Raw genomic sequence first — 19,350 nt, 5'->3', positions numbered from 1 at the left:
GAAAAAATAGAAAAAAAAAAAAACAGCAAGTGACAACAATTTTGAAACTACAGCCCTCAAGGAAGGTAAAAAGGGTTACAGTGAGTACTTAAATCTCAGTTTTTTTGAAAAGTAGGCCATCAATTGAAACTTTTTATTTTTTTAAACTAAAATGCCAAGGTTACCCAATTTTTTACATTTTCACAAAGGGTAATGGGAGAAATTGGGTTACCAATTTTGGAGGGCTTTTTCTCCTGACTATGGAAATACATCCACACATGGGGTAACGTGTTGGGCGGGTCCACAACAAGGCTCAGAAGTTATAGAGGTCTGTTTGCATTTGTGGCCTATGGTATATCATTAACTGATGGTTACATACATTCAGAGGAAAATACAAAAAAAATTTTGGGAGTCTTTTTCTCCTTGTGAAAATGAAAAGTATGGGGCAACACCAGCATGTTGGTGTAAAAACTTAAATTTGTTTACAATAACATTCTGGAGTAGACCCAACTTTACCTTTTCATAAGGGGTAAAAGGAGAAAAAGCCCCCCAAAATTTGAAATACGACAGGGCTCCGATGTGCATTTGCATTTGAGGCCTAAATTAGGGATTTGCATAGGGACTGACCCGAATGCAAGAATTACACTTGCCTCTGATAACACAATTATCCTACAGCAGTGTTTCCCAAACAGGTTGAATCCAGCTGTTGCAAAACTCCCAGCATGCTTGGACAGTCAATGGCTGTCCGGCAACACTGGGAGTTGTTATTTTTCCAACAGTTTGAAGCTCTGTTTTAGAAACCATGCCATACCAGACGTTTCTCATTTTTATAAATGTGTAGGGGTATGTGTATATGTAGTGTTTAACTTTTTATTTTGTGTAGTGTAATATAGTGTTTTTAGGGTACATTCACACGGGCGGGTTCACAGCAAGTTTCCCACTGGTAGTTTGACCTGGAGCGGAAAATTTGCTGCATCTCAAACATGCAGCAAGAAACTCACTGTAAACCCCTGCCTGTGTGAATGTAGCCTGTACATTTACATGGGGGTGAAGGCAAACATCCAGCTGTTGCAAAACTACAACTCCCAGCATGCCCTTTGGCTGTCCGTGTATGCTGGGGGTTGTAGTTATGTAACAGCTGGAGGCACACTGATTTCAAAACACTGAGAGTTTACTTAACTCAGTTTTGCAACCAATGTGCCTCAAGCTGTTGAAAAAGTACATCTCCCAGCATGTACGGACAGCAAAGGGCATGCTGGGAGTTGTAGTTTGCAACAGCTGGAGGCACACTGGTTGCAAAACACTGAGTTTGTTAATTAACTGTCTAGTGGTGTCCAAACTGTAGCCCTCCAGATGTTGCAAAACTACAACTTCAAACAGGCTCAGACTGCCCAGGCATGCTGGGAGTTGTAGTTCGGCAACATCTGAAGGGCCAGATGTTGCCGAACTGTGCTCTTCCAGATGTTATAAAGCTACATATCCCAGCATGCCCAGACAGCCTTTGGCAGTTTGGGCATGCTGGGAGTTGTAGTTTGGCAACTGCTAGAAGGCAGCAGTGAAGATGACTTACCACTGATCTTGACTGCTGCCTCCACTGCGGTCTCCGCTGCCTGCCACTGCATATCGCTGGTCCCGCCACCACCTCCTGCACTCCGGTACCCGCCGCCATATTCCCCCTTCTCTGCCCTGACATCCAGGGCCAGGCAGAGCAGGGATTTCAACTTTAACCCCCCCGCCCACAACTGCCATTGGTTGGTCAGTCCTAACTGACCAATGGCATGGGATAGGAGGAGGTGGCACCACCACCACCTAACGCCTATCCTTTAGGATGATCGGGGCCGTCTCTGACAGCTCGGATCATTCCTATTTTATGGGCATTCGGGTCACCAGAGACCCGATCAGCTCGGAATCGCTGCAAATTGCAGATCTGAATTGAGGTCTCAGGACAACCCCCAAGCCCCCCCCCCCCCCCCCCCCCCAGGCATTTGCACGGGATGCCTGCTGAATGATTTCAGCAGGCATACAGGTCGGTTCCCCACCCGACGATCGGGGACCAGAAATATGCTCTGCGTCCTTAAGTGGTTAACTGATTGGAAAAGTAAAATTCAAGTTCTCAGGCGCTGATCAGATGTAGTAGATAAGTCAGGACTCAAAGTTATTGTCCAAGAGAATAATTTATTAGTTATTCTCTTGGACAGTAACTTTGAGTCCTGACTTATCTACTACATCTGATCAGCACCTGAGAACTTGAATTTTACTTTTCCAAGCATTTTCCACCGGACCAGTGCCCCTGATTCCAGACAAGCTGTGGCTGCAGATCAGACCTTCATAAAATCAGACGTCTACGGAGGTGTTGTGCTCTCAGTAAGATCGCTTTTCATAGCATTGTTTTTTAACCTTGACATACTACACTAGGGGCATGTATTCCCTTTTTCTCTTTTGTTCCTGTGCATAAGTGGTTAAATGGGTAAAGGGTGGTGATTCAAACTTTTATTAGGGAAGGGCTTAAATGATTATCAACTTTATTTTTTCTCTCTTTATTTTTGCAATGTTATAGACCCCATAAGGGGCTATAACACTGCACACACTGATCTTATACATTGATCATTGTTATCCCATAGGATAACATTGATCAATGATTCTGCCTGGATCTCGGGCATGGAGCAATCATTTGACGATCGGACACACAGGAGGAAGGTAGGGACCCTCCTTGTGTCCTTCAGCTGTTAGGGACGCCAAGATGGTCCCGAACAGCCCAGTGAGGTAGCCGGGAGTAGTTTACTTTTACGGCGATCAATGCCGTGGCCCCGCATTATAGAAAGGGAGCGGACTCAGGGTGTACAGGTATGCCCTGCGTTCTTAAAAGGTTAAAAGTGAATTAACCCCTTCCCTATGAAGTTTAAATCACCCCCCTTTTTCCAGTTTTTTTTTAAAATAAAATAATGTAATGTATATATATATATATATATATATATATATATATATATATACCGTATATAAAACTCAACGTGTGTATGTGTGTATGTACACACATACACATATTAAAGATATTAACATGAAACTTGGCACACATGTTACTTATATGTCAACAACAAACATAGGATAGGTGATTTAACCCTTACTCACCCCCATTTGCCAGGTGCGGGGTTTTTGTTGAAAGTCCCATTCAAGTCTATGGGAAATATATTTTACTGCATAACTTCCAAACGGCTGGAGATATTTCCATAATACTTGGTCACATGTTACTTATATGTCCACTTAAAATATAGGATAGTTAATTTTAACATGAAACTTGGCACATATGTTACTTATATGTCAACAACAAACATAGGATAGGTAATTTAACCCTTACCCACCCTCATTTGCCAGGGTTTTTATTTAAAGTCCCATACAAGTCTATGGGGAATGTTACTTAATAATTTCCAAAGAGCTTGAGATACTTTGGTAATACTTGTTCACATGTTACTTACAGTGGTCCCTCAACATACGATGGTAATTCGTTCCAAACAACCTATCGTTTGTCGAATCCATCGTATGTTGAGGGATTTGTGCAATGTAAAAAGTGCATTTAATACTCGCCTGTCCCCGCCGCTCCGTACCGCATCCTCACTGCTCCTGATGCTGTCCTAGGGGCTCCCGATGCTGTCCCGCTGCTTCGGTGTCTTCTTCAGGATCCTCCGGCTTCTTCCGCATCTTCTACAGTGTCCGGGCCTCGCTTTCTGGTGACGTTATTACGTTGCCGAGACGGCGTGCGCAGCGACGTAATAACGACGCCGGAAAGCGAGGGCCGGACCCTGGAGAAGATGCAGAAGACGCCGGAGGATCACGAAGTGGACCCGGAGCAGCCGGGATAGGTAAGTGAACCTGTCCGGGATGCTTAAACTGCTATCCAACAGCAGCTTAAGCATTTTGCGCTGTCTGATAGCAGGTAATGCGATGGCCCCGACATTTAAAATCATCGTATGTCGATGCTGACATCGACATGAGATGGCCTCTGAGAGGCCATCGTATGTCGATTTGATCATATGATGGGGCCATCGCATGTCGGGGGGTGACTGTATATGTCAAACAAAAATATATAATAGTTAAATTAACCGCTAACATGCCCCCATATGTGAAGGATGGGATTTTTGTCCCATGCAAGTATGTAGGACTTCTGGTGCCTTACTCCACAAGCTCCGCTCTGTGTCTCCTGGTGAATGTGTCAGTCTGGCTGGTAAACCACACCACATCTAAAAAAAAGACATGCCCACCTTTTAAGCCACACCCCTTTTATTTTCATCTTGCAATATTTTTACCACAACGCAGCCCCACCTGAGGACGGGATATGAGGATTAGATATGGGGTCGGGATATGAGGAGGGGATTTGGGGTCGGGATATGAGGAGGGGATTTGGGGTCGGGATATGAGGAGGGAATTTGGGGTCGGCGTATGAGGAGGGGATTTGGGGTCGGCGTATGAGGAGGGGATTTGGGGTCGGCGTATGAGGAGGGGATTTGGGGTCGGCGTATGAGGAGGGGATTTGGGGTCGGCGTATGAGGAGGGGATTTGGGGTCGGCGTATGAGGAGGGGATTTGGGGTCGGCATATGAGGAGGGGATTTGGGGTCGGCATATGAGGAGGGGATTTGGGGTCGGGATATGAGGACAAAAGCTTTCCTCCTTTGTTGCTTTTCCCACACAAGGATAAGGTAGGAACAACCGGGCAGCGCCGGGTACTCAGCTAGTTAGAAATAAAAATAATCAGATGGGGTACTGCCGTATGTCTAAATGTCCGAACTATTAAAATATAAGGTTAGTTAAACCGCACATGGCGTACACGTAAAAAAAAAAAAATAATTTAGTATTTTTGGTCACTTCATATACTATAAAAATCAAATAAAAAGCAATCAAAAAGTCCCATCAAAACAAAAATGATACCAATAAAAACTACAGACCACGGCACAAAAAATTAGCCCTCATATATCCCTGTCTGCGAATAAAAAAATGATAGGTGTCAGAAGATGACTATTTTAAACATACAAATTTTGATGCATGTAGTTATAATTTTTTTTAAAGTAGTAAAATAAAATAAAACCTAGGTATGGACCTACAGAATAAATATAAGATTTCATTTTTACCGAAAAATGCACTGTGGAGAAACGGCAGCCCCCAAAAATTCCAAAATAGTGGGGATTTTTTTTTCACTTTCACCACACATGTATATATTTTTGCAGTTGACTTTGTTATTAAGATTGATGTTATTACAAGTACAATTGGTGGCACAAAAAAAAAAAAAAAAAAGCCCTTATGGGTCTGTAGGTGCAAAATTAAAAGCTTTGATGATTTTTAGAAGCGGAGGAGGAAAATATGAAAAACGAAAATTGGCCTGGGCTATTTGACTATGCTATGGGGGTTGTAAAGTTAGTGTAGTTCATAATATAGTGTCTGTACCTGTGTGTGACGGTTTTCTCACAACTCTTTTGTGATTTTCACTACAATTTTTACCGGCATACAAAATTACAGTTGTCTCAGATTTTTCCCAGGTTACAATGCGTCCAAGACCTGACTCAATTGTCAGCTGTTGACAGGGAGCCTGTCTGCTTCAATAGGTGGAGGGATCACTTGGCGGGAGAGATCAAGCTGCAACTAATGCAACAGCTGTAGGCGCCCTGATTGAAAACCACAGGTCTTTTGAATGGATGCAGCTCATTTATGTTTCAATGAGTGGGGTGGCTGATGTGTAGTAAAAAATAAAAAATAAAAATCAAACAGGAAATACCAGTTCACAAAAAGCTAGCCACAGTGTTATGGTTACCTCACAACATAGCCATTTAGCCCCAAGACAAGTGCAGATCCTTCCTAAGCATGTCCATTACTGTCTGACAGGTACATACTAAAATCACCTTATGGTGGATAACCCCTTTAACCGCTTAACGACAATGGACGTAAATGTACGTCATGGTGACGTGGTTCTTAGCGCACCATGACTTACATTTACGCGCCGCCATGATCGCGAGCACCGGAGCTATCAGCAGCCAGGGAACCGCCGGTATGGCGGACATCCGCGATCGTGAGGATGTCCGCCATTAACCCCTCAGATGCCGTGATCAATACAAATCACGGCATCTGCGTCAGTGCGGTACTTTGAATGGATGATCGGATCGCCTGCAGCGCTGTCGCAGGGATCCGATCATCCAGCATGGCGGCCAGAGGTCCCCTCACCTGGCTCTGGCTGTCTCCCGGGGTCTTCTGCTCTGGTCGGAGATCGAGCAGACCAGAGCAGAAGATCACCGATAATACTGAGCAGTGGTATGTCCTATACATAGCACTGAACAGTATTAGCAATCAACTGATTAAAATGAATAGTCCCCCCCCCCCCCCCCAAAAAAAAAAAAAAAAAAAGTGAAAAAATTTCAAATAAAAAAGTTTAAAAAAGTGAAAAATCCCCTACCCCAATAAAAAAGTTAAACGTCAGTTTTTCCCATTTTACCGCCAAAAAAGCGTAAAAAAATATTTAATACACATATTTGGAATTGTCGCATGCGTAAAAGTCTGAACTATTAAAATATATTATTAATCATCCCATACGGTGAACGGCGTAAACATAAGAAAATAAAAAAATAAGTCCAAAATTGTTGCTTTTTTGTCACATTTTATTCCCAAAAAAATTTATAAAAATTGAAACCTAAGCAAAAGTGGTACTGATAAAAACTGCAGATCATGGCGCAAAAAATGTGCCTTATACCGCCCCATATACGGAAAAATTTGAAAGTTATAGTTGGTCAAAATAGGGCATTTCAAACATACTAATTTTGTTAAAGTGGTTTGAGATTTTTTTAAAGCGGTACAATTATAGAAAAGCATATAACATGGGTATCATAATCGTTTTGACCCAAAGAATAAAGAAAACATGTCATTTTTACAAATGTCATGTACAGCGTGAAAAAAGTGTACAGCGTGAAAACAAAAACTTCAAAAATTTGCTAAATTGCAATTTTCTTTTAAATTTTCCCACATAAATAATATTTGGTTACGCCGTACATTTTATGGTAAAATAAGTGATGATATTATAAAATACAATTGGTGACGCAAAAAACAAGCCCTCATATGGGTCTGTGGATGGAAATATAAGAGAGTTATGATTTTTAGAAGGCAAGGAGGAAAAAACGAAAATGCAAAAATAAAATAAAATTGGTTTTGTCCTTAAGACCAAAATGGGCCTGGTCCTTAAACTGTTGGGGACGAAGGGCATATGCATATGCCCTTGCTTCATGGTACGTAAGGACGAAGGGCGTATGCATACCCAACCCCCCCCCCCCCCATGTCGGCGATTGTCGCAAACCGCAAGTGATTCCGGGTCATACGGCATCTATGGTGACCCGGAATATAAGGGGGATCGCGGTTGTCTAAGACACCTACGATCCCCCTAAAGGGATAAGAGTGAGGTGGCAGGGGTGCCACCCCTCCTATCCCTGCTATTGGTTGTCAGAAGCGACAACCAATAGCAGATCGGGGGCAGGGGGGTTAGCTTTCGTTTTCCCTATCCTGCCCCCCACACACACAATAGGCGGGGCAAACGGGGAACGGGTGCCGAAGATCCACTTACCCATCCGACGGCAGCGGGCGACCGTGATCGGCGGGCAGCGATGTCCTGCGGCAGAAGAGGACGACTTCCTGGATCCTACGGAAGCCAGTAAGTGCCTAGCAACATCTGGAGGGCTACAGTCTGAGACAACTATACAGTGGTCTCTAACCTGTTCCCCTCTAGATGTTCCAAAACTATAACTCCCAGCATGCCCAGACAGCTGTTTATGCATGCTGGAATATGTAGTTTGGCAACAGCTGGAGGGCTACTGTTTGAGAGCACTATACAGTGGTCTCTAAATTGTATCCCTCCAGATCTTGCAAAACAACAACTCCTAGCATGCCCAAACAGCTGATTGCTGTCTGGGCATGCTGGGATTTGTAGTTTTGCAACATCTGGAGGGTCACAGTTTGGAGATCACTGTGCAGTGGTCTACAAACTGTAGCCCAAACAGCTGTCTCGGCATGCTGGGAGTTGTAGTTGCGTACCTCCAGCTGTTGCATAACTACTGTAGTTTTGCAAAAGCTGGAGGCACACTGGTTGGAAAATACTGAGTTAGGTAACATAACCTAACTGAAGGTTTTCCAACCAGTGTGCCTCCAGCTGTTGCAAAAGTAACAACTCCCAGCATGCACAGTCTTTCAGTACATGCTGGGAGGTGTGGTTTTGCAACAGCTGAAGGCACACTGGTTGTAAGATACGGAGTTAGGTAACAGAACCTAACTGGAGGTTTTCCAAACAGTGTGCCTCCAGCTGTTGCAAAAGTACAACTCCCAGCATGCGCACGGTCTGTTAGTATATGCTGGGAGTTGTGGTTTTGAAACAGCTGTACATTCACACTGGTGGGTTTATAGTAAGTTTCCTGCTTGAAGTTTGAGCTGCGGCAATTTTTTTGCCGCAGTGTAATAAGTGGTACAGTGAGAATTTACACCCCACAGGTGTCTGACAGATTTTTGGAACAGTGGTCCGTGAAAATGAAAAATTTTATTTTTCATTTGAACAGCCCACTGTTCCAAAGATCTGTCAAACGCCAGTGGGGTGTAAATACTCACTGCACCCTTTAATAAATTCTGTGAGGGGTGTAGTTTCCAAAATGGGGTCAAATGTGGTGTGGTCCACGGTTCTGGCACCACGGGGGGGCTTTGTAAACACACATGGCCCCTGACTACCATTCCAAACAAATTCTCTTTCCAAAAGCTCAATGGCGCTCCTCCTCTTCTGAGCATTGTAGTTCGCCAGCAGAGCACTTGACGTCCACACATGGGGTATTTCCATACTCAGAAGAAATGGGGTTACAAATTTGGGGGGTAATTTTTCCCTATTACCCCTTGTAAAAATGTAAAATTTAGGGAATAAACAGCATTTTAGTAAAAAAAAAAAGAATTTTTTTTTCATTTACACATCCAACTTTAACAAAAAGTCGTGTGGGTAGTTAAGGCTCACTGTACCCCTTGTTACGATCCTTAACCCCTTAAGGACTCAGCCTTTTTATCTGTTTTTGAATTTTCGTTTTTTCCTCCTTACCTTTAAAAAATCATAACTCTTTATATTTTGCACCTAAAAATCCATATGCTGGCTTTTTTTTTTGAGCCACCAATTCTACTTTGTAATTATATCAGTCATTTTACCCAAAAATCTACGGCGAAACGGAAAAAAAAAATCATTGTGAGACAAAATTGGAGAAAAAAAACGCCATTTTGTAACTTCTGGGGGCTTCCATTTCTACACAGTACAATTTTCCGTAAAAATTACATCTCATCTTTATTCTGTAGGTCCATACGATTAAAATGATTCCCTACTTATATAGGTTTGATTTTGTGTACTTCTGGAAAAAATCATGACCACATGCAGGAAAACTTATACGTTTAAAATTGTCCTTTTCTGACCCCTATAACTTTTTTATTTTTCTGTGTATGGGGCGGTATGAGGGCTCATTTTTTGTGCCGTGATCTGAAGTTTTTAGCGGTACCATTTTTGTAATGATAGGACTTATTGACTTATTGATTTTTTTCTTGAAAAAGTTACCAAAAATGCACTATTTTGGACCATGGAATTTTTTTGTGTGCACGCCATTGACCGGGTGGTTTAATTAACGATATATTTTTATTATTCGGACGTTTCCGCACGCGGCGATACCACATATGTTAATTTTTATTTACACAGGTTTTTTTTTTATGGGAAAAGGGGGGTGATTCAAACTTTTAATAGGGAAGGGGTTAAATGATATTTATTCACTTTTTTTTTTCACTTTTTTTTTGCAGTGTTATAGCTCCCCGTGGCCCCGCGTTATTGATCGGGAGTGGACCGGTACGTCATGAGTCCTTAACCCCTTCCCGACCCATGACATACATGTATGTCATGGGTCGGCTCTCATTCTATAACGTGGGGCCACGGCGGGTCGGGCCCGGCACCTAGCAACGCGGTGCTGCGTGTTATTAACCATTTAGACGCGGCGTTCAAAGTTGAATGCCGTGTCTAAAGTGAAAGTAAACTAATGCCAGTTACCTCAGGGAGCTGCTCGGGATCGCTGCGGAAAAAAATCGCGGCATCCCCAACAGCTTTCATGACAGCCGGAGGATCCCTACCTGCCTCCATGCTGTCCGATTGCCGAATGACTGCTCAGTGCCTGAGATCCAGGCATGAGCAGTCAAGCGACAGAATCATCAATCACTGGTTTCCTATGAAAAACCAGTGATCAATGTAAAAGATCAGTGTGTGCAGTGTTATAGGTCCCTATGGGAGCTATAACATTGCAAAAAAAAAAGTGGGGGAAAAAAAGTGAATAAAGATCATTTAACCCCTTCCCTAATAAAAGTTTGAATCACACCCCTTTTCCTATTTAAAAAAAAAAAAACTGTGTAAATAAAAATTAACATGTGGTATCTTCGCGAAAATGTCCGAATTATAAAAATATATCATTAATTAAACCGTACGGTCAATGGCGTACGCTCAAAAAAATTCCAAAGTCCAAAAAAGCGTATTTTTGGTCACTTTTTATATCATGAAAAAATTAATAAAAAGCGATCAAAAAGTCCGATCATTACAAAAATGGTATCGCTAAAAACTTCAGATCACGACACAAAAAATTAGCCCTCATACTGTCCCATACGCAGAAAAATAAAAAAGTTATAGGGGTTAGAAGATAACAATTTTAAACGTATACATTTTATTGCATGTAGTTATGATTTTTTCCAGAAGTACGACAAAATCAAACCTATATCAGTAGGGTATCATTTTAACCGTATGGACCTACAGAATAAAGAGTGTGTCATTTTTACCAAAAAAATGTACTGCGTAGAAACAGAAGCCCCCAAAAGTTACAAAATTGTGTTTTTTCTTCAATCATGTCGCACAATGATTTTTTTTTCCGTTTCTTTGTAGATTTTTGGGTAAAATGACTGATGTCATTACAAAGTAGAATTGGTGGCGCAAAAAATAAGCCATCATATGGATTTTTAGGTGCAAAATTGGAAGAGTTTAAGGTTTTTTAAAGGTAAGGAGGAAAAAACAGAGTGCAAAAATGGAAAAACCCTGGGTCATGAAGGGGTTAAAGGGTGTAGTTTCCAAAATAGTATGTCATGTGGGTATTTTTTGCTGTTCTGGCACCACAGGGCTTCCTAAATGCATCATGCCCCCCAAAAACCATTTCAGCAAAATTCACTCTCCAAAATCCCATTGTTGTTCCTACTGCGCCCGCCGAACACTTGACATACACATATGAGGTATTTCCTTACTCGAGAGAAATTGTGTTACAAATTTTGGGGGGCTTTTTCTCCTATTATCACTTATTATCATGTAAAAATTATCACTATTATCATGTAAAAATTCAAAAACTGGGTCTACAAGAACATGTGAGTGTAAAAAATGAAGATTTTGAATTTTCTCCTTCACTTTGCTGCTATTCCTGTGAAACACTTAAACGGTTAACACACTTACTGAATGTCATTTTAGATACTTTGAGGGGTGAAGTTTTTACAAAGGGGTCATTTGTGGGGTATTTCTAAGATGAAGACCCTTCAAATCCACTTCAAACCTGAACTGGTCCCTGAAAAATAGTGAGTTTGGAAATTTTGTGAAAAATTGGAAAATTGCTGCTGAACTTTGAAGTTCTCTGGTGTCTTCCAAAAGTAAAAACGTGTCAATTTTATGATGCAAACATAAAGTAGACATATTGTTTATGTGAAAAAAAAAAATATTTTGAATATCCATTTTCCTTACAAGCAGAGAGCTTCAAAGTTAGAAAAATGCAACATTTTCAAATTTTTCATAACATTTTGGGATTTTTCACCAAGAAAGGATGCAAGTTACAAAAATGTTTTACCACTATGTTAAAGTAGAATATGTCACGAAAAAACAATCTCGGAATCAGAATGATAACTAAAAGCATCCCAGATTAATTAATTTTTAAAGTGACAGTGGTCAGATGTTCAAAAAATGGCCGGGTCCTAAGGTGTGAAATGGCTGGGTCCTTAAGAGGTTAGGGGCACTGTCATGAAAAATTATTTTTGATATGTTGTAGTACTTAAGTACTACAACATTAATCTAATATACTTTTATTTAAAAAAATGCTTTTAAAACATTTTAAAAGCAATTTTAATTTCAGCCACTAGGGGTCGTCCTCCTAGTGGCCGAATGCAGTGCGGCGTGACGTCACTGCAAAATTCCGACTGATTCTGGCAGGGCATCAGTCGAAATTTTGCGCAGGCGCAGGAACATCCAGGGCTGCGCATCGGCTCCCCGCACTCGCCGACGGCCCTGCTGCAAGGTACGGGGGGGGGGGGGGTTTGGGTGTTACTCACCGAGCAGCAGAATGAGGCTCCTCTGCACCCGTCCCTCTCGCATCAGCTTCCGACTCACTCCTTCCCCCATGAAGCTCCTGACCTGGGTGCCTTCAGTTGTTTTACCACTACAACTCCCAGCATGCCCTGACAGCCAATAGATGTCAGGGCATGCTGGGAGTTGTAGTGGTGAAACAGCTGGAGGCACCCTGTTAGGAGAACTAAGGGCAGAAGTTGCCCCCCCCCCCCCAGCAGGCATCAGTGACGTGGTGCCTGCTGGGGAAGTCTGCCTGGTAGTGAGCACATTACCAGGCAAACTAAATGCCATTTTTAAAATAGTTAAAAAAATAAATAAATAAAAAAAAGGCAGGGAGGATGTTAGGGATAGAAGGGCAATAGGCAGGGACAGAAAAAAAACATGATGGTGGGAGCTACCCTTTAATCTCCCTGTTGTGTCTAAATCCACAACATTGTCAATTTATGTTGCAAACATGCTGCAGATTTAATGTGGATTTTCATCTACTAAATTCAACTGCAGATTTTTTAACCCATAGATTTATTTATTTTTTTTCAAATTTGCATATTCTGCACAAAAATCCTGTATTTTGTCACACAGGCAATAGCTGCAGGATCAAAACAAACCTTTTTATCTCACATTTTTAACCAATGTAAAATAGAAATATACATATGTTATGATCTACATTATATGAAAAGTTTTTACAAATGACAGGTAGGCTTTAAGCGCAGAAATTGACTGTGCATGGTATGACGTTTCCCCCTTACCCTTCTAAAACACTGAAGGAGAGAAGAGGCTGCATCTTCCTCATACCAGGATAACCTAACTTTTATTTACTTCATTAATGTGTCCTTAATAGAAAATTGAAATCTGATAATAGTTTTTCTATGGATAGTGAAGTCTGCTACACTATTTTTTAAGGAAAAATAGTACAAATCTTTTAGCATACTTTTTTGAAATTTTTTTTTTTTGCAAGCAGTTTTAAACGTATATCTTTTTTTCAGCATGGACCCAAAATGGCTCTGTATTTGTTTGAATTGATGTATAATCACAAAGAGGATTTAACCAAAGAAGATCACACCATGGGTGCCTTACTTATGAATGCATTAAATGAAACTGGTTACAAGTGCATTCCTCCACATGCTCCTCTGAAACTGGACTTACTTAAGGCTTCTGAAGAGGTTTGAAAGCTTTTTTTTTTGTTTTTTTTTTTTGTTTTTTTTCTTACTGTATGGCCATTTAGTCTGTATGACTACATGGATCATTGTGGCATGGAGCCTATCTTAATTATAACAATGACTTTGGAGAGGGATTGCACAGTAAAATATAACTTTTTGCAGGTGAAGCTAAACTTTGTAAATCGGACAATATGCTGTTAAATTTATCATCTGCAACTTCTCAGATTCTACCAGGTTTAAAGTCAGAAAGGAATTTTTCTCAACTAAAACATAACTAACTTCTCCCACTGATCACTTCAGTTCAAGTGGTTCTCCAGCTGTTGAAGAGCTACAGCTCCCATCATGCCTGGAAAACCTTAGGCTTTATGGGATTTGTAGTTTTTCAACAGCTGGACAGCCACAGATTAAGGAACAGTTTCACCCATCATCCCTGCAGAACTTAAAATGATGCACTTGCTTCATAGTGGGACTCATAATGTCTTTTAGAGCTATATTAGACCAAGATGATGTGAGACAGAAGCATGGTCTGCAACGAAGTGGCAATTGCTGTCCAGCTTTCTATATGTGCAAAATTATATTTTAATATTTTTTTTTTATTTTTTTTTTTTTTGTGGGAATATTTAAATTTTTGTTATGAGCATGACCTTTTTTTATTTTTAAAATATTATAAGATAGTATGTAGTAAACACTTCATATTTACCCAGATTAATTTATTTTAACATGTAGTACTAGTAAGTATTTTTGCAGTATAATAACGTAGATATTATAACAATATGCAGATTTCCTGGTTACAAATTAGCATAATTGGCAAATTAGCATAATTGAGTATAATGAACACAATGGCCCTCATTTACTAAGAGTGGAGTGTAGGTTTCTTTGTGGGTTTTAATTCCCTACAATTTATTTTCCACGGTATTTACGAAGGTTTCTCTACATTTTCCACTTTCCCTACACTTTCCTTTTTTTTTTTACACATGCTCTGATCTGTCTGGTTTTCCTCAGCACAAATCCACCACATTATATGTGGAAACCTTAGTAAATATGTTGAGTTTTTGTGAAAATGTCGGGAACATGCCCCTTTTTGGAGACCATGCACCTTTTCACAGCATCCACGCCCCTTTTTCAGGTATATCTTAGCAAAATGTAGAGTTAGTCGGGGTTTTTTCAATTTTGGTGCAGACAGAATTTCTGGCGCAATGCGACAATCTGGCACACAACCCGACAAAACATGTCAGGTTTGCAATAGTAAATGAGGGCCAATGAGTTATATGAAGAAATGTCAATGACACATCAGTAAGTTTAGTAAGTAACTACATTTCAGTATGCCAATATCAATCTTAGTCTGAGAAATTGGTTAGTTCAGATTTTGCATGGATATTACTCTGGGAAGAGAATCTCACATTATCAAATTATATTAAATTGACTAACATCTAATCTCTCTGTGTCTCTCATTAATATACCCTGCCCACTTCTAACTAACAATGATAACTGTGCTAGGTATTTAAAGGTACAGTACAACAAGCTGTCATTTATGGTACTCAAAATTCTTAGGAACACTTAAACTAAATTTTCCTGCAAGAATTTATCCAAATCAAGTAGTTAGTGCACTAAAGAATATGAACCTATCTATAAGCAACATCTCATTGCTTTAATATTCTCTGCTGTAGAAAGTTAAGTCCCGTCCTCCTAATATTAAAATCTCAACTTGAAGATTTAAGAAAAATCTATACCTTACCCTAGATGTGTTAAAATTTCTGGATACGAGAAAGGTGGGTGGGTAGCTGGAGTCAATGGCTTAGCTTTCGTCTTAACTGTGAGACGTGGAAGAATGTTTTGCCCAGGCTTTTCATGACTCTCCTTCAGGTAGCTTCTAAGAGTTTGGATACTTACTCTTTCTTTAAATGTAGCCTTGCAGAGCTGTGTGATATTCTGTTGTGTTGAGCTGTGTCTATCTTTGCATATTAACCCCGTTTTCCTCCCCGTCACAACAGCACCACCAGAGATATGGACTACTCCCCCCATGGACAGGAAACCTAGAGCATAAAAGGAAGCACAACCCTACCTTGCCTCAGTGGTTTCCTGTCCCCATGGGAAGCCTGGAGCAGTCCATGTCCCTGATGGGGGATGTGGTAACGATGAGGAGGCCTGGAAGTCTCGTCTCTGCGGTGTCTCCGTCCCTGCTCTAGCGTGCCGTGGCTGCACATGAAATTGCTGGCCGTGGCGCATAGTTTTTGCACCTGTGAGTTCTCAGTGAGAGGCTGGAGCTGGAATTACGGCTCCGGTTTGTTGCTGGAGCTTCTCTGTGCTTCTGTTGCGGGGGGGCGGGTCTGGCATACATGCTTCGCATTGCTGTGTGCTGGGAGAAGGAAGTCCGGGCCGAAGGTGACGTCAGACGCAGTGTCATGTGAACGCAGAGCGCAAAGCTTAAAAGGAAATCCTTTTGCTACACTCTACCTCCTATGTTCATGCTGGATAGCCGGTCAAGCTGTCTTCAAGAGGGGGTAAATCTCTGAAGATGAGTGCTTTTGGTGAACATTTCAAGCGGGATCGTGTGGACTCTCCCAGACTTCCATCCACGGTATTTATACTGGCTGAGGGGTGAGTGTTGCATATGTTTTAAAGCTGTATGCCCTTTTTTTCTAATGTTAGTCAGGCTTTAATCTAGGGTGATGTTCCCAAAAAGGTTTCCAAAAAAAGTTAAAACAGGGAATGCGCTATGTGCAGGTACCTCTTTTTCTATCATAATCCTTTAATTATAGTTTTATTTGGTATTTATTTCTTAAGACCTGGTCACTTTTATATTTGAAAACATTTTTTTGAGCTGGATTAGCCACGGGTTATGAGAAGCCAATTTGTGCAACTTGCACTAACAGAGTGTTAGTAGCTGAGACTCCATCCATTATTATGCAGATGCAGGAGTTAGTTAAGAATAAGATTGAAGCCTCTCTAAGGGGTTTATTACCTGGGGCCACCCTAAGCCGGTGGTCCTTTCTTCTGTTCCAAGATGAAGAAATTCCAGCTCGTTTATAGATCTGGCATAGAGAAAATTTTGGGAGAGGCTCTTATCAGACTAGTGACCTGCGACCCAAGCAACTCAAATGGCACTTATACCCACGGTGTCGAAATAGCGAATAAATAGTGTAGAAATTGGGGTTCAGGGTCTAGAATAATGGTAAATAATTTATTTATATTTATATATGAATTTATACAATGACAAAATTAATATGTGTACTGTGACTCACAGGGCCCTTGTGGGTCAGTGGAAACACAAATAGATAAGGCAATATTCAATCAATATGGCAAAAATACGTTTAAGAATAAAACAATCAAAACATGACAATAGTTATAATAAAATAGTAATGATACAAATAGCAGACTACCTCATTAGTTCTACCAAGCAATATATATATGTGATACATGCACATATCATGCGTACGCATCACATGTATAGGTAAAACAAGGTGAACTGTGTAGATACAGGGCTTATTGTATGAACTCCTGACTAGAATATACAACACAGAAACAATGGAGTCATTTAATTAAGGAAATTAAAAAGTATATTTTTATTAAATGGTGATTTAAAACATATACAATAGGGAAGAATCATACACGGGGGAAAACAAGGACAACAAGAGGCGTCACCGCTGCCGCACTTGAAAACGTAATGATAGACACAATTACAAAGGTAAATGTACAGACAAGGTAACACAGACCAAAGTCTTAGGAAAAAAAGAAAGTAAATACGTGGAAAGTGCATTAGTAATAAACAGTACAAACCTAAGTAAAATATAAAGTGACCGATGCAGCAGGAGTGACGCCACCCCAACGTACGTTTCGGCGATATCCTTTGTCCTGGAGGTGGCGTCCTCTCAGTGCAGATATAATTTATGTGAAACACTCTCCAATAGGGTGCCAGATTAGTTAATTTGCGATAAAATTGTGTACCTGATTTGCTGGTGGAACGAGTCTGTCATCATTACGGCGCATAGTGCGCGAGCCAGCGAACGCCGCACCACTTCGGGGACTCTCCTCAGCTGACTCGGTGACATGATACATCACATGACGGGCAGTGGAAGAGGCGACCCCTGGAGGCCGCAGTGCCGCGGATCGGCGCATGCACACAGTAGAAGAGCCAGCTAATAGATAAACTTCACATGAAATCTATAGCAAATTGATAAAAATGGCAGCAAAAAACATTGGAAATAAAAATGAAACATATATACATGCCACACAATCCATTTTGTTAGATATACAGTAATAAGTATGGAATGAACATGGAAAGGTGCATAGTGCATAATGAATACCAGCACAATAGCAGCCAATACAATGAATGAAAGGTTAAACCTAAGATTGCTAATATTGCAGTGAAGCTGTAAAGATACAATGTTACTAATGGATACAATGTTAAAAAAGTAACAGATGGCCTGGAATTGATACAATGTAGCCCTGCTCTCAGAGAGCTTGCTGTTAGAGACTCCGCAGTCTCACACATATACAGCAATGTGTGTGGGCTTTAAACAATGGGACCGCAGCGCCTTAGAATGCAGTCACATACATAGTACCTTGTTGGAAATGTTAGTCCCGGCTCAAGTGAAGAATAAGATGGCTGTTAGAGACTCGGCAGTCTCAAAATATACAGTGGTGATAGTGGTAAGTCCGGTATTTTAGGAGCGCTGTGGTGGTTTCATTCATTCAGCCCGAGGGCCAGCAATCTTTTCGTGGCTGTGGCGATGTGCACAGAATTTATCTGTGTCTGAAAGTTGCCGCAATGGGAACAGATGGATGAATGCTGGACGTTAGAGATGAGCGAACTTACAGTAAATTTGATGTTTCACAAACTTCTCAGCTCGGCGGTTGCTGACTTTTCCTGCATAAATTAGTTCTGCTTTCCGGTGCTCCGGTGGGCTGGAAAAGGTGGATACAGTCCTAGGAAAGAGTCTCCTAGGACTGTATCCACCATTTCCAGCCCACGGGAGCACCTGAAAACTGAACTAATTTATGCAGGAAAAGTCAGCAACTGCCGAGCCGAGAAGTTCGTGACGAATGGAATTTACTGTAAGTTCGCTCATCTCTACTGGATATGACTGGATAAAGTGGCAATAATATATTAAAGCAATTTTTTGCTGCTATATTTATTGGGATCAGTTTTTAAACATGTGATACTGACAAACTGATTTTATTATTTATGATATCCGTGAAGAGATATGAAAATATCGGCACTCACCAGTGTGGCTGCAGGGTCTTCTTTATTGAGACATACTCACATGCGGGGTACAGAAGAGAGGGGAGTGGGGGGACAAGTGGTGGCGACCGAGCTCTAGTTTCGCAGACTTGGTGTGCTTCGTCCGGCCATGACCCATACTGCCTATGACTGCCTTATATACAAGTGAACCTAGTGCTTCACCTATCATGCACCTGAACATCTCTCACATGATCAGGTGACATGGTAGGGGGGAGGTGTGTTAAAAGCAAAGATAGTTAGAAGCATGCTGAGAGCTCCATTTTTTCGTTTAACCCTATGTTGCCTGTGGCATTACTGAAAATTACAGAAAAACAGTAGCTAAAAACACACTGCTACATTTTAATAGCTCCCACAGATTTATGACAAAAAAGAACATTCCATATGGGCAATTTATTCGCCTAAAAAGAAATAACAGTAAAAATGATACTTATGTAATACAGGCTAATGAGTTAGTAACAAGGTTAAAAAAACGCAACTATCCTGATGATGTAATAAATTATGGTAGAAATAAAGCAGAGATAACTAAGAGGGAAGATCTACTTAAAAATAAAAATCCACTTAATAAGTTGGAAAATCTAAAAGAAAGATTCAC

General features: G+C 40.9%; 1 protein-coding gene across 4 annotated transcripts in view; it reads left to right on the top strand.

Annotated features, from left to right (window-relative positions):
* Nucleotides 1-19,350, top strand: part of LYST (lysosomal trafficking regulator) — a 1,083,863-nt gene that overhangs the window by 652,980 nt on the left and 411,533 nt on the right. For all 4 annotated transcript variants that reach the window (XM_056566940.1, XM_056566939.1, XM_056566938.1 and 1 more), the window contains exon 31: nucleotides 13,343-13,519. In XM_056566940.1, the coding sequence (XP_056422915.1) occupies nucleotides 13,343-13,519 (177 nt within the window). The remainder of the gene's footprint in view (nucleotides 1-13,342; nucleotides 13,520-19,350) is intronic.

This window comes from Hyla sarda, chromosome 3 (assembly GCF_029499605.1).
Source record: "Hyla sarda isolate aHylSar1 chromosome 3, aHylSar1.hap1, whole genome shotgun sequence".
Classification (NCBI taxonomy): domain Eukaryota; kingdom Metazoa; phylum Chordata; class Amphibia; order Anura; family Hylidae; genus Hyla; species Hyla sarda.
Note: the sequence above shows the minus strand (reverse complement) of the source record. Positions and strands in the feature narration are given on the sequence as shown.